At 33.5% G+C, this 16,726-nt stretch overlaps 1 protein-coding gene across 1 annotated transcript in view; it reads left to right on the top strand.

Annotated features, from left to right (window-relative positions):
* Window positions 1-16,726, top strand: part of LOC129219203 (tripeptidyl-peptidase 2-like) — a 299,058-nt gene that overhangs the window by 190,058 nt on the left and 92,274 nt on the right. Inside the window, exons 21-22 of the mRNA XM_054853529.1 lie at window positions 3,042-3,138; window positions 7,405-7,542. Coding sequence (XP_054709504.1) covers window positions 3,042-3,138; window positions 7,405-7,542 — 235 coding nt within the window. The remainder of the gene's footprint in view (window positions 1-3,041; window positions 3,139-7,404; window positions 7,543-16,726) is intronic.

The following is a 16,726-nucleotide window of genomic DNA, read 5'->3' as shown; positions in this document are numbered from 1 at the left end:
AGCTTCCAATTTGAAAGGGGGGAGGGACATGAGGCTGACTATACCACTGAAATTATCAGAGAAGTTATTTTTAAAAGATTTTAGATACTTCAATAGAGGAGCCTATTTTTTGGGGGGGAGGGGGTTGGGGGGAGATGCTCTGTAAAATTGAGGAGTGCCATCGTACTTGGGGTGCGATGTGTTTCCCTAACGCTTTTTTGTATATTGAGATCTGCGATAGAGAAAAGCCAATGGACAGTTTGAAAGATAAATATTAAAGTAGTTTATCCCAAAAATAATTGCTAAAGCAAGGACGCGCCCATAGGGGGGGGGGGGCATGAGGCAGACTATATAACTGAAAGAATTAGAGATGTATTTTAAAAGGATTTAGTCTCTTTAATAGAGAATCCTCTTTTTTGGGGGGAGGGGGTAACGCACTTGGAAAGAATTGGTATCCCTAGCTACATGATCTGCCGTAGAGAAAAGTTATCAGAAATCTTGATCCGTAAATACTTCAGTACTGTATTCTAATAATAATAGCTGAAGTAAGGGTCCCCGTGCATGGGGGAGGGGGAATGAGACAAACTTTAGCGCTGAATATTTTAATATTTAATCTCTTTAATGAGAGGTCGCGTTTATTTTCAAAGGGGGGGGGGGAGTGTTTGTTAAAATTCAGAAGGTCATCTTTTCTACAAGGGGGGCACTTGGACATATATCTATGCATATCAATATTTGCAATTGATAAAAGCCGTCAGTAAGTAATATTCCTGTATTTTTTTCTGATAATATTTGCTACAATGACCCTCCCCCTGCTCACGTGGTGGAGGAGTGGGCAGGGGGGGGGGGGAGTTGCAGCACTGACCAAATTGTTGATATTTTACAAAGGGTGCTTGAACACAACTGCAAAAACCATACAAGTTTAGAAATGCAAGTTTATTTTCGGTTTTCTACAAAAATCGATGGTTCCCAGAAAACCGGAAATCCTAATATATGCTACTCCAATACCGCAACCTATGTTTAATAAGTCATATCAAATAAAATATTGGGTCTTGAATGAAAAAAATATAACTCCGCTAGTTCTGATACTATTTCAAACGAAAATGCAATCGGTATTTCATTGAAAGTAAATGCGCAATTGTCGATATCAAGAGACATGCAAACGGCTTTACTTCTCTAACGGCCGTATTCTCAATATCGTCATACCATGAAGATAAAACTTGGCTACCCAAATACGAGACCAAGCGGCTTTACTTCTCTAAACCCAAACTAACATATATTATCGAAGTTCTCAGTCTACCGGAGTTATTCATGCAAAATCAAACGAGCGTATTATATAAGAATGCAACAAGTGCTCTTACTGTAAACTTGGCTTCAAATGGTGCGGTGCTGCATTCTACAAAACTCTGGCAGTGGCAAAACTGGCGAGATACAATTCTTTTTGTTCTGGAAAGCACAAAAATACTCAAAAATTTTGCTTGTAATCAGAACAACGGAAAAAGACATGAAAAATCCGTAAAACTTCTGTGAAATCTGGAAGAGTTTGCCGCTATGATCCACTCCTTAAGCACAAAGAATTATGAGTAAATTTGCATTTTTAAGTCATATTTCAATTAGTTCTTAGTTAAGTCCGTTCCGATAATATGTCAGACAGATTGAAATCTGAATATCGTTAAGGCGGTAATGAATATATATTGATATATTACAGTATATCGCCCAGCTCTAATGGACAGTTCGTTAATTTAGAACTGGGCCAGAAGCCGAATAACTTCTAACCTAGCACCTAGGACATTGTGACTATGAGCATATTTAATTTCCCCCCAATCACCCTTACTGAAGATGATGGATCTTCGACCGGCTAGGATTGAACCAGGGACCTTCTGGTCACAAGTCTGATGCCTTACCAATCAGGCCACCATGGCCTAAATTTTGCAACATTGTATACATGTGTATATTTTTTCAAAAAAAAAAAATGAATTAATAAATGAAAAAAAAACATTACTCCAACCATCAGTTTGTAAAAAAAAAAAAAAAAAAAAAAAAAAAACTAATAACAAAGTCTGCACATAAATGTTTTACAAATTAAATGATAGTGATTTTTTGTTGAATTTGAAATAGAAATTGAAAAGAGAAGTTATAAAATGTATGATGTTATAAAAAAGGTAAAATGAAAAAAAAAAATAACTGGAAAAGAAATGTTGTCTTCAAAAGCTGAGGTGAAGATATGATACGATAAACTTAATAAATGATCCTTATTTTTTTAAAGCATTAGAAAGCTTTTTTTTAAAGAGTTAATGGGATGTTGCAATGGGATCATACACACGTTTGTTTATTTCTACTACATTTCTGTTCTTCAAAAGATAAATAGAAATATCATTAATAACATAAAAACAAAAAGGAAATGCAAGGCAGGTAACGTGAAAAGAGTGCAGGGTAAGGGGGTGGGGGATTTTTTTACTTAGGTTTTTTGCATTGCAATTTAAATGACCTGGAATTTAGTTACTCATAAGAGTGTCATATGAATATCAGCCATGAGGGTTATTCTTTAATATTCCATTCTGTTTTCCACACTTTCTATTTGTTTTTTCACTCTGTATACGTTCATACTAGATGTTGTAGTAATATTTGCAGAAAATTATACATTTATGCATTCTTAATGAATCTGTTCATCATACTTTTTGTTGAAGATATGCTTAAAAAAATTTATTTTGTAAAATATTTTTTCCGCCGATTAATCAGTGAAATTTGACCGATTTTAAGTAATTGCAAAGTAGCCAATTATGGCTGATTAATCTGCACATCCCTATTGCAAAAAATTAAGATATAAACTTTAGAAATACATTTTAGCTTTAAATGCATATGTGGAAATTCAATATGAGAGTTTTTATTGTCTGCAGAAACATGTGGTAGAGAGAACTGATAGTGCTATATTAAATGTCTTTTTTTGTTTTCATTATTGTTATTATTTATTTATTACTTAAATTTTGTAATTAAGCAAAATATTTTACCATTGTTTTCTAAATGTCATAAGTGTGCTTTTTTATTAAGATAAAGTGTTTTTTCAGGCCTGTTGATTCCAAAATCAACCCTTTAAAATCTAGAGATGTGATTCCGATTGGACGTCAAGTGTATGAATTGCAGCTCACATATACATTCAATGTTGTAAGTCAAAATTGATATTCTTGTTTTGGAACATACTGAAACTTGTTGATAATATTTTGACTTTCTGAGCTCAAGCTATATACAGTGTGTGCCCGTTCAACTTGCAATACCTTTATTTTTGCAACCATAGTCCTAGATTCATACTTCCAATTGCAAAAATGGTCAAAATAAGATGAGTTTAAAGATCGAAATTCTTAAGTGAAAAAAGAACGTTATAGAAAATTAGAGGTGGGCAATATCGTTCTTTTTAATGATCCATTCATCAGAAGATCGTTCATTCTTTTGATCCGTTCATTGTAAAATGTTGCAGGTGATCTCTCTGCACCACTTAATCACGTACATTCAAAATGTTTCAGTTGATCAGTAATTCTTTGAATAAAAAATAAATAAAATTATCTAAAAGTAAAAAAATATATCTATGAAAAATTAATCAAATATATTTTATTTGGGGTCAGCTGTAGAATGTTCAGATAAGCACAAATAAGCTGCTTCTTCATCAGTTAGTGGGAGCAGCATACCCTAAAAAAGAGCCTCGCAGGTTTTGGAAAGCATTGCGAATCAGCAAGTAAACAAAGCAAGAGCATTTCTTGATATATTATAAAGCAAATGTTGAAGTAAATGCAGAACTAATGTTCTTTAAAGCAAATCAGAATATTATTTAAAAAAAGACAAGATGACAATAATTTAAGAAGAATTAACTTAATTACTGCCAATATATTGTAGAGTGGTTTCAAAACACTTTTTTTGAAAGTAAACATATGCTTTTTAAATAAAAACTTGTGTAAGTTGTCAAAACTGCCCTTTTTTGACCCCGAAACAAATATCTGTCAACCATGACATCTATCCAAAAAAAAATGGTGCATTCCTTAAAATATTTTTTACCATATAGTATTACAAATAGACTGTGTATAGTGAAAAAAGTAACAACAAATATATCAGTAGCTCAGCCAAAGTACCGGATAACTTATTTTTAAGTTTTTAAAAATTATTAATAATTCATTTGAGTATTGACATCTAGAATTCAAATTATGTTTTTCACAATCACGAGTGTGTGTGTGTGTAGGCTAGTGTGTTTGTGTCTGTGTGCAGACAAGAGTGTGTGTGTGTGTGTGTAGACGTGTGTGTTTGTGTCTGTGTGTATGCATGCGTGTGTGTGTAGGATATGGATGCAAGCTGGATATGGTTTTCGCTAGAACAGCTGCATCGGGAGCAGCCGGTCGACAGTGGTGCAGCAGAGGAAGGCGTGGGGGGGGGGGGGGAAATAAAATCATAGGACATCAAAACCGTCAAGTGAGAACAATAAGCAATGTGATTGCTCAAAAAAAAGACTTACCTAAATATTAGGGAGCTTCAAAATTATTCCACAGTACCGATGAGAACACAAGAAAGCTTTCCAACACCTTTTTTAAAAGGGGGAAAAATTAAACAGTAATAATCCTTTTATGATCTCTGGATATTGAAGACAAAAAGATCTCTAGAAAAGTGATAAAAGAAGGTATTTTTAGAAATAATTTTGGTGACAGAAAGCGTAAGAAGGATTTTAGCAGGTGCCTGGTAGAGGAAATGGGAAGTCCAAACATTTTATTAGTAGCCCAAACAAGTTACATGAAACATTACTAATGGATACATTGTACAATTGGAAATCAAATGCATTGATTAAAGAAAAATGATGAATAAAACAGAAAGTAAACAGGTTTGAAATGAATATATTGTACTGCACTGAGTAAGAGGAAATTTGAGATTGATAGAGAATTAAAAATTTGAAGGTGAATAATTTTTAAAAAAGGCGCTATTTTATCACAAGTGCATCAATACAATGTTCCAAATCGCTCACCGTTCAAAGAACGGTAGTTCAGTTTTTATGTGAACTAACGGATCGATTTATTTAAAGGGTTTGTTCTTTTTGACTGGTTTGTTCATGTACGATACATCCCTAGAAAAAATATAAAATCTAACTTTTTATTTGAACCCTAGATCAATAAGCTTCTAATTAGGAAAATAATCTCTATTAAAAAAATAATTCCAGCACAAAAAATTTGAAACATTTGGGACCAAAACTCAATTAGATATTGAAGCTCAAATTTTCAGATGGAGGTATATAATATGAGAATAAGAGCTGACTGCACTTTCAGAAAGCTGTTAAAATAAGAAAACAAAATATTTATATTTTTCATTGCTATAGAAAAATAAATACAAATCTTCTGCTCTGATATGTAAAAGTACACTACGAAAGCTCATAAAATTAAAAAAAAAACACACACTCTATGTAGAGATACAATTTAAAGCTTGTTTACTGTGTAGCAGTTAGTGCATTTTGCCCTTTGCTATTCTGTTTAATGGATTTTCGGCACTTATACAATTCTCTTAGTCTGTAGTTTTATTTTTTGGTTTTTTAACCATGAGATGGTGTTAACACTGCTTTTGAGTACTGACTCCATCACTTAAATTTTTAGTTTTTCATTAACATTTGTATTGATGTTATAACTCTGTTGTATTAGCATTTTTTATTTTCTAGAACGCTGTATTATATGCATTAGGATTGACTGACAAATCCCAAAATTTTTTATTCCTAGTCAGTATCGACACTAAAAAGTAAAGTTGAATTGGAACTAGTTTACATCTTTCAATCACACATGTGATATTAAGTTTGCCCAAATTTGGAAAATTTCATATTGTTGCAACATTATTTATAATTTTATTTTTTTTTCTCCTCCCCATTGTACAAATAGTTTAAGTTCTTATGTATTTAAACCTTAAAGAAATTTGTAAGTATTATTTGAATGCATGGATATGCTTTGGTCATGTATGTGCTTTAAAATTCGCTCACATTTGAAAAAATTTAAGTTTTCATAAAATACACAAGTCCCTTATAAAGGTCAAGACTCAGAAATTTTCAGAAAAAGAGGGGGGGGGGGGGGACAGTTTCCACTGCTTTCATGAAAATAAATAGAACTCTGAGCACTATGAAAAACAATTATTCAATACATATTTATTTAAATATGAAAAATTTAAAGTTAAAATAGGTTTTTGATTTTTTTTTTCTTTCAAAAAGTGAGAAGTTGGCAGGAAACTGCATTTTAGATGAATGTTTTAGTTTATAGCAAAGCTTCCAAAGCAATGAGGATCAAATACAGTTGTGCAGATAGTAATTGACATTTTTCATGAAAATAACTCTTAAAAAGAAACTAGATTTACTGTACATTTTATGAAATCTTCAATAGTTTGTATTGAGATAAACATCCAACTCTGTTTTTGGAAACTTAGACAAGCAATAGTCTCGTCTATTTCAATCTTGCAAATGACCAAACATGGCGCCTACTCAAAAAATTCGTGATTATAAATCGATTTTTGAATGTTACATAAAAGTAGTAATAAATTCAAAATCCTTAAAAAACTACAATTTAGGTGAAATAGTCAGTTTTTAGCACATTAGACTCTAAAGCAATGAAGATAAGATAATATACTGAAGATAAAATTTTGCATTTTTCAAGAAAATAATTAAGAATAATCCGAAAAACATGGCACATTTTGCATAATTTTCAACAGTTTGCATTACAATGAACATCCTATTACGTTTATGAAAATGTAGGCGCTTAGAGTCTTGTGTGCCAACATCTTGAGAATGACCAAACATGGTGACTACGCCAAAAATTAAGACATAACTTGACTTGTATAGGCTTGACTTATGAATGATTAAAATTTAACAATGAGAGGTACTTCAATGTTGCAATGCTTTAAAAATGTACTATGAGCTTAAAGGCTTATGCTATTTTCATTTCCTTGAAATCTACTGGCACATTATGCCCCAATCATCCATGACAGCATTTCTTAAATTGTGTTCTGCTGCGCTTCGTCATTCCAAGGAGATCACTCAATGGTTCTACAAAACTTACATTATTTCTTTTCATGATGTTCAAGTTAGTCACATGAAAAAACGCTATAAATGACACTTCTTCAAAGTTTAAGAGGGGACAGGGGAGAGAATAATGCACCTCTCTTCTGTTTACAAATCTAGATCATGGGTTCCAATCTGGAATAGCCAATGCAAAGAATGAACTAATTTTCAATCTAAAAACTGTGCGATGTTTACGAGTGGATAAATTCTTATGATGTACTGGGATTTAAAAAAAATATAATAAGGACTTATATAAAAAAAAGTTGATGTTTTTTTGTGGTATAATTTCTAACTGAGAAGCTTAATAGAGGAATATCTTTTCTGAACCAAGATCTACTATGTCACTATTGATTTTGTTTTCTTTTATATAGCCAAAAGCAACTGAGATAACTCCTGCATTCTCTTTACTTTCTGAACTGCTGTATGAATCTGAATTTGAATCTCAACTTTGGATGTTATTTGATGTTAATAAGCAATTAATTGCCACTGGAGATGCTTATCCATCTAAGGTATATGCAGTTAGATCTCTGTTTAATGACTTTCTCTATTTAAAGAACTTTTCAGTCTTGGATGCTCCATTATAGTTTTAAAAGCATTCCATTTAAGGACGCATTCTATTTAAGGTAGATTTTTTGTGGTCCCTTGAAAGTCGTTAAATAGAGAGCACAATGTATTTATATATTTTATGCAAATAAATACAAATGTGATGACCAGCAATCGGATCTGGGCCCAGCTAGGCTGGTCCTAGTCAATTTATTAGTCCCCAGTGAAGATCAATGGCACTCTTAAAACTATCCACCCCCTTGCTCATTAACGCCTCTTCCAGTAAGCTGTTCCAAGTGCCCACGATCCTACTAAAGTAGTAGTTCTTCCTACTTTCCCGGTTACTCTGAGATTTGAATAGCTTAAAACAATGACGCCTTATCTTACTTTCCCTGCAAAAATCCATTAACATCTTTCACTTTGATAAATTCAAACAATTGAATCATGTCTCCTCTGACTTTCCTTTGCTCCAGGCTATACATATTAACTCTGGTATCATAATCTAAATCTGAAAGTTCCCTTACTAATCTAGTTACCCTTCTTTGAAGCCTTTCCAATGCAGAAATATCTTTCCTCAGATAAGGCGACCAAAATTGAACACCATACACCAAAGATGAGGTCTTACTAAACTTCCATATAAAGGCAGAAGAACCTTCTTATTTTTGTTTGAAATAGATCTATATAAACCCAAGCATTCTGATGGCTTTTTTACTTGCAATGTTGCACTGTTGACTAAACTTGAAGTCCTGATTTATTAAGATTCCCAGATCAATAACATTTTCTGCCTAACTAATGACTGAACCCTGTAAACGATAACTGGTACTCTTATTTCCTTGACCTAAGTGTAGCACTTGACATTTCCCTACATTAACTGCCATACCCCACTTATCCGCCCACTTAGTAATGTGATCTAAAACCTCTCAAAGCTGTTTTCCTTGTCCTTCATTTTCTACAATCCCCATAACTTTTACATCATCAGCAAAACAATTCATGCTTCCATAAATATTTTCATTGATGTCATTCATAAAAATAATAAACAAAAGAGGCCCTATATCTGATCCCTGAGGAACCCCGTTTAAAACATCACTCCATTTAGAATGATTTTCCCTCACAACTACTCTTTGTTTCCCTTCAGTCAGCCAATTTCTAACCCAAAGTGAAATTTTTCCTCCTATTTCTATGTCAGCTAGTGGTATTTTAATCAAAAATTATCATTATATTGAACTGAATTTTGAAAGAATCCTTTGAGTATCAAAATTTATTTAATTGAAAAACTTTAAAAGAACTTCTGCCAATTTATAATTTGATTTAAAATTCAACCACTGATTGATGCACTTCTATGACTTGAACCAACAATTGTGTTTTTTTTAACCTCAAATGCGATTCTGAACTTTTCATTCCAAAATAAATATTTTGTCGTTGAAGTAATGTTTTGAATAGATTAATCTTTTTACCCTACATTACTCACATAAAACAGCTTTATTTGCAGCATTCAGTGCTGTTTCAAATCATCTGTAGATTTTCTTTTTAAATATATTTTTTCTTTTAAATAAGATTTTTCTGGGGATTAGGCTTTGTGCAAATATGTTTCCAAATTAAAATTGTACTCAAAGTTCACAATTTAGATAAACATTCTTAACTTTAAAAGCATATAATAATTAAAAAATTAAAAGCATTTTTTTAAAATGTACCAGTGAGTATTTTCAAGTTTTTCCCCCCAGAGCAGATTTTTTTTTAACTTATGACTTACACAGATTGTTTAGTAGATTTTTTTTATTCATGAACTGTGTTCTACTGCCACTCTTTTTCACAAAAGATATGTATCAGATCCATTTTTGAAAACCAACAAATGTGAGTAATTTTTTTATTTATGTTTGTATCTATATCATCACTACTCCAGGTGAAAGACAGAAAACTGGGCATCGAACCAGGTATCAATAGATTTGTAATTTTTCCGGCTGCTTGTTTGACTTGGTTGCATAATTATACAACTTCAATTAGGGGAGAGATTAATTTTAACCTATATATATTAGGGTGGTCCTTATATGAGGTTAAAAAATAAAATTGTAAATTTTCAACAGGCCACCACTAATTCTGATCTAGTATATGAAAAAGAATTACTGTAATTTTTTGAGATTTTTGAGACAAATTTTAGGGGTCGCTACTGCAGATGAAACTTTTGAATTTTTAGAAAAAAATTCGAAATTTTGCATTTTTAGTAAAAACAACATTATTTACTAAACATTTCTTACAATTTATAATTAAACACATCTATTAAGATTGTACAAAACTCTTTCAATTAACATAAATAAAAAACCAAATCACAGCACCTTTTAAGACAATAAGGTGATTTTTCTAGAGTTTGCATATTTGCTTCTGAACTGTTTCACTAACAGCAACAATTACTACTTTTGTTTTTCGTCTTATGTAAGAAGTTTTAGTGCCACTTCACGTTCCGCTACATTGTTTACAACTTTTAATGAACTAACAATATATTTACTTTCCTTGTAGGATTCCTCTTCTTTCCATTCTGTCACATCTTTTTGTAGAAATTCTGAAGACATGCTAAAGGTTTTAAAAAACCGCATTGTGTTGCTCGGTGCAAAATCATTCAAACCCTTTTCAAGGACTGTATCTGGATCTATTCGGGCTCTAGGGTTCATCATCTCCTTTTCTTTTTAAAGCGTCCACCATCTTTCCTTTCATTTCTTGAGGAACAATCGTCAAAAAACGCAAGAGCAACACGCTCCTCTGATAGATACCACAAGTGGCGGACAAACTCGTTCATTGCACATTTTGAAACCTCATAATTAATTTTTTATAGTTTTTTAAGGCTTTTTAAGCGTTGCAAATCATTTTTGGGGCAAAACAAGCAGTTGCTGCTTGAAACCAACTCTTTACATAGCATTTTACTACAAGCGAGCATATGTTGCGAATGCCAGCTTTTTCTTGTTCGTAAAGTTCAAGTTGATCTCTAAATAAATAAATTTTAACAGCGTAAATTGCCTTTGCCATCCATCGAGCCTGAAGTAACTCCCCCCCCCCCTTTGGAGCTCTGAAGTGTATTCCAATTTTGGGAATTCCTCCAAGAAATATGATGGTCAACTCTAAAAATCTTTGAAGCCGTTTCGAGGTTGGAACTGATCTAGTTGATTCTTGGCAAACTCAACAATAGATGATGCATTTTGGATTACTTTCTCTTGGATAAAAACATCAGATATGGCAGTTTGGAAACTACTGTGATTGATGGAGCTCCAAAAATGTTTAAATCATTTGAATATCAATATTTTAGGCCCTGTTGATGATCCAATAGATTTAACCACAACAGACTCGAGCATTATTTCAAGAACATGATAGCAACAAGCCATTCAGAGTAATTTTTTGTTTAGCTTTTTTTTTAATGAGGACTCATGCTCCTTTTCGTGGTCCTGTGTTTGTCGAAGATGCATCGAAACACAGGCATTTGACTTGGTTACTGATTTCCCAGGATTTTAGGGTTTCTGAAACAACCGAAGCTATTGCTTTTCCTGTTCCCGACTGGATTTCTCAATAGTTTTTCCTGAAACAACGATTGGTATTTGTCACAACATGTTGTATGATTTATTAAAATGTTGCGACATGTTTTATTATAATTAACTCATTCTTATACCTTTTCTTTTTAAAAAGAAAATACCTTTCTTTATTTAAAATATATTAATCATGCTTTTATATTATATGCATAAAAAGTCATGTGTTAAATGACAAATAACCAGATTTTAAGAAGATTGAATCGGAAAACTATTGAGTTGGTTCCTTTTTCATGTTTGTTTCAAAATAACTGTCGCTTTTTGACGGGTTTTAGCAATTTGGAATGCGACCTTGGACAACCTTCGCTGTGAACTCGCTGTAAACTGGAAGTGCCTTCGGCGATTGACCTACATTCGAATGCCACTTCTTCCCCACATTTGGATTAAATTAATTGTTTTCTGCTTGAGCAACGATGAAAGTGGCAACAGCATCTATAGATTTTTGAGAGGTTATAAAAGCCCGGACTCTTCTGACTGGGAGGAGGTCTTCTAGAGAGTTCTCTGCCGTGATATCATCTTTTTCCTTCCGTGGGCGACTTCAGCTCACCGCGCCCCGACGAAGACTTAGGAAAATGTCCATTGGCATCGGAAGTGTTTTCGACTCCCGCGGTCCTTGCTTGGTTCGGACCCCCTAACAGAGTCGCTACAATGAACGCAGAAGGCCGCCGCTGAAAATCTTCACCCCTCGCTGACCAGCGAAGAATGTCTTGCCGCAAATGCAAGTTTCCGATGAACTGTTTATCTTTGTGTGTTGCATGAGCTGCTCCCGGGCTCTTTTTTTAAACGCCTGCACTTTCACTCAAGTTGATGGTGATGCCAGCCTGTACGCCGCCCCATTTGGAAACTGAACTTTTTATCTTTTTTTTGTGACCTGATTTTAGATATTGATGAACTTAGACTGTTGTGTATTTTATACAAGTGAAATTCTCCGGATTAAATGAATACTTCTGCCAAATGGGTGAGTTCGTTTTTTTTTATTAGTGTCCCCTTGTTTTTCTTCTCCATGCAGTAACGAGCCTGGTAATAATTGCAAAGCCCCTTTCCATGTTTTAACTTGCCCCTGTAAATTATTTTAATCTTTTGTTTTCAAAATGCATTTTCTAAATTGTCCTGGGTTTGCTCACCCTGTTTTATTCACACGAGCCACATACTAAGTCTTTTGTTCGTAATATATCTATGTGTTTCCCCTGGGTGCTTTGCATGTCACTGCCGGATTCCTCTGAATCTTTTTGCAGCAGGAAAAATATTTAACTTAAGTTTTTTTGGGTTTTTCACATTGCAATGTTTACGGCCAATTTCATATCCTTTTTATTCTATAATTGTAACCTAAATCTCGACATTTGGTACCGTGTATGTGCTGCAATGGAGATTTTTTTTATGGTTTTTGCAACTGACTGTAGGTTTTTATTTTATGCATTATAATTGATATGTGATTTTATTTTGAAATGATGATTCTATTCGGTTGCAGGAACTATGAGAAATTTTTTGTTAATTAATGTATTGTTTTGAATCTTGGTAATACACCATTATTTTCGAAATTTTGAATCATGCCTCGTACTAGACAGAAATTACCTCCCCCTCCCGCCTCGTCTTCAGTTTCTCCACAAGATAACACTCCCAAAAACTTTAATTTTTCCATTGAAAATTACTCGGGAGATTCAGAGACAACTGAATGGTTTTTGTCACAAGTCAAAGATTTTGTTGAACTAAACAAGTGGCCGGATAAGGTCAGCTTGTGTTTTCTTAAGTCTAAATTAAATGGGGCTGCCCGGGAGTGGTTCATGTCTAGTCCTTCATGTCAAAGTGTTATAACCTTCATGGATGCGTGCGAAAAAATTCGCACATATTTTGCTAAAGAGGATATCCCCTCGTCCCATTTGATTAATTTTCAAAATATTAAAATGTTTGATGGGGAAACGGTGAAGAATTTTGCTTACCGTATCAATTAGGTGCTCATAAGGCATATCCTTTTCTTAAGGATCAACCTTTAGAGCAAATAAAGTCGTTGCAGTTTATTGCTGCCCTTCCAATGTCAATCAAGGAAAAAGTCCTCCATGAGGACACCTCAAACTTTGACAAACTTGTAAATGTGACTCAAAAATATCATATTTTGAAACAAACTTTGTATCAAAATAATGCAATTACCGCTAGACAAGCCAATGGGGCTTCTTTCACTGAAATCGACCAGCTCAAACATCAAGTGGAGCAACTTTCACTAGCTCTAACACATAAGTTAGCTAGTTGTAATTTTTGTGGCGATGAACATGCCATGAGCGAATGCAAAGCTCTGAAGAATTTAACACAGGGTGCACGCCATGACAATGGTTCTGGAGCTAGGCCAAGTCCTAGACAAATTTGTGTATTTTGCAATAAACCTAACCATCACATGCAAATCTGCAGAGCATATTTGGCTACTGTAGCTCCACCTAACTTTGGACAAAACAATCAACATAGGCCAAACGCCCCAGCTTATCAGCAAAGGCAAAATGTTCAACATCCAAATGTGCCTTATTTTAATGTGTATTATCCGCCACCAAATAATTATCAGAGTAGTAGATATCCTACTCCTAACTCCCCTCAGAATTTAAACTTCAATCGAGCCAGTCAATAGGTGACATTACTGTCTCTCAACCTCAATTTGTGTCACCAATGAACTCTAATATGGTTGGAATTCAGCCACATTTTCTATCAGAGGTAAACAAACCTTCTGAATGCATTAACATAGAAAGTAACAATCACAATTTAGCACAACAAAATGTTTCAGTATGTAATAATTTAAATGATAAAATTGAAAACATTACTCATAACACAGATGAGAATGAAATTAAAAATGTTGTAAATTCATGTGATGACAATTTTGTGCAAAGACAATTGGATTTTAAATTTGTTAATGTGTCGGATGGTGGTAATTTACCCATAATTGCTGTTTCATTCCAATCACTTACCTTTCCACTACTTATCGCCTCAGGAAGTAGTATTTCTTTGCTGCCTAAGCATATTTTTGACAGAATAAAAGATGTAACCAAAGCAAAATTCCTGTCAAGAGCTGTACAAATCAAAACAGTTAACTCGAATATGTCCTTTTCAGCTTGTGCTGAAATTTCCTTCAAAATTAATAAGGTTTTCTTTAAACATGTTTTTTATATTACTCAGTTTGATACTAAACATTTTTCTGGTATCCTTGGGTTTGATTTTCTGATGAAATATAATGTTATTTTAAATTCCAAGGATAGGATGCTTGTTTTTGAAAATTTTAGACTCCCTTTTAAGTTGACCAACCAACATATTGTCAATAATATCAATGCTACTCCTATTATTGCAAAGTGTGCAAGAAAACTTGTCATTCCACCAAATGAAAGTTCGACTTTGCTAATTAATTTAAAGTCTGAAATTAATGGTTCTACTATTTTATTTACTCCATCTCTTGCTGATCATAATGTGGAAATTCACCCATCTTTGCACAATGTAAATAAGGGGCAATTTAGTACAGTTATTACAAATCTGTCATCTAAACCATTGCATATAAACAAGCATAGAAATTTAGGCGAAGTTACTACTAATATTCAAATTGAGGATAATAATGCTGTTAATCATAGTAGAACTTCCAAGTCATGCAAAGATGCAATGTGTGATTTAATTGCTGCTTCAAATGAAGTTATCAATTTACGTAAACTTGAATTACAGCCCGATGATTTCGATTTAGGCCACTTGCCGAACGATCAAAGGGAAGCAATTTTATAGCTTTCAATGTCAAAATTTCAAGCTTTTTCTAAATCCTATAGAACATTGGAATGTTGTGACTTAGTAACCCCTCAGATTACACTTAAAAATCCTAATCCCATCAGGGTGCGTCCCTTTCCTATTCCTCATACCTTGCATAAATATGTTAAAGATGAACTTAATGAGTTATTAGATGCACAAATTATTAGACGATCAGTCAGCTTTTGGGGTTCTCCCCTAATTTTAGTGAAAAAAAGGGCTTCGGATCCTAAAGCCGATCCAAAATATAGAATAGTTTTGGACCTAAGACTTTTAAATTCTGTTATCGACAATCCTACATACCCTCTTCCTAAAATATCAATAATTCTGAATGATATTTCTGAGTATAAATATTTTTGTAAATTTTACTTAAAAAGTGCTTACTGGCAAATTAAGTTACCTGATGAATTGCAAGATATGACCACCTTTATTACTCCTATGGGTTCCTTCGCAAGCACAAGAATGGTGCAGGGATGTAAAGGGTCATCCGCTTCTTTCCAAGCTTTGGCTGATATAATTATTGCTGAACTAAATGCTCAGCAAATTTTTGGAATAAGATGTTATTTAGATGATTTCTTAATTGGTGGACAGAATTTTCAGGAAATGCTCACTAAGATAAATGCTTTATTAGCTGTTTTGATTAAATATAACATAACTCTATCTCCAGACAAGTGTGTATTTTTTAAAGATGAGTTAGATTATCTAGGGTTTCATATTGCTCATCAAACAATTCAGCCAGTGTCCTCCAACATCTCTAAAATAACTTCATTTGCACCCCCAACAACTGTTAAGCAAGTGAAAAAGTTTCTTGGTTTATGCAGATTTTACAGAAATCTTATTAACAAGTTTTCTCATCTCACTGGTATATTAGCTAGATTGACACATAAGAAGTCGAAATTTAAATGGACTGCTGAACATCAGAATGCATTTGAAAAACTTCAACATGTTTTCTTTTCTAAACCTTTTGTTAGCTTACCTTAATGGGATGAAACCTTTTACCTAAACACAGATGCCTCAGAAATAGCAATTAGTGCTGTTCTTTTACAAAAAAAAGATGGTCGTTTATCTCCAGTGTCATATTACAGTAAGGGTTTATCTGCTTCTGAAAAAAAATATCCGACCAACAAATTAGAGTTATATGCAATTTATAAGGGAATGACTGCTTTTCGTGATTGATTACCTTTGGGAAAATCCTTTTATCTTGCTCTCTGATGCAAAGTCTCTTGACTACTTTAGGAAATTATCTAATCCTGCGAATATAATTTCTAGGTGGCTACTAGAAATTAGTCTCTTTACATTTACACCAGAACATATTTCTGGGATAATGAACGTACTTCCAGACTATATCAGTCGATGCCCTGACCTAGACAATAAGGTGCCAGCTATTAATGATGATCCTAAGAACTTGATTTTGCCTTTTACTGATATAGCAGACAACTTTGAAGAAGTCTATTGCATAATTCACTCTGACCCCCCTATGGAAATTTCTGACAATACCTTCCTGGTTGAACAAAATAAAGATGCTGAAATTCAGGAAATAGTTAAATTATTGCAATCTGTGGAAAATCTCGGTAAGTTTGCCTGAAGAGGGCGCTGGAGTAAGTTTTTATTGTTATTCGAACAAGTTGGCCTCGAACGAGGAAGATCGAAATAAGATTTGTGCATCTATACACGCAAATGATATTTTATGTTGTGTAATGTTTGTGTCCGTTAATAAAATTCTAATTGTGCTGTTATCGACTATCGAACATTATCCACTGAACCACAATTGCATTATCGAACCTGTCGAATATTTCCACATGGTGCAAATCGGCCTGAAACTTTT

Source organism: Uloborus diversus, chromosome 3 (assembly GCF_026930045.1).
Source record: "Uloborus diversus isolate 005 chromosome 3, Udiv.v.3.1, whole genome shotgun sequence".
Lineage (NCBI taxonomy): Eukaryota > Metazoa > Arthropoda > Arachnida > Araneae > Uloboridae > Uloborus > Uloborus diversus.
Note: the sequence above shows the minus strand (reverse complement) of the source record. Positions and strands in the feature narration are given on the sequence as shown.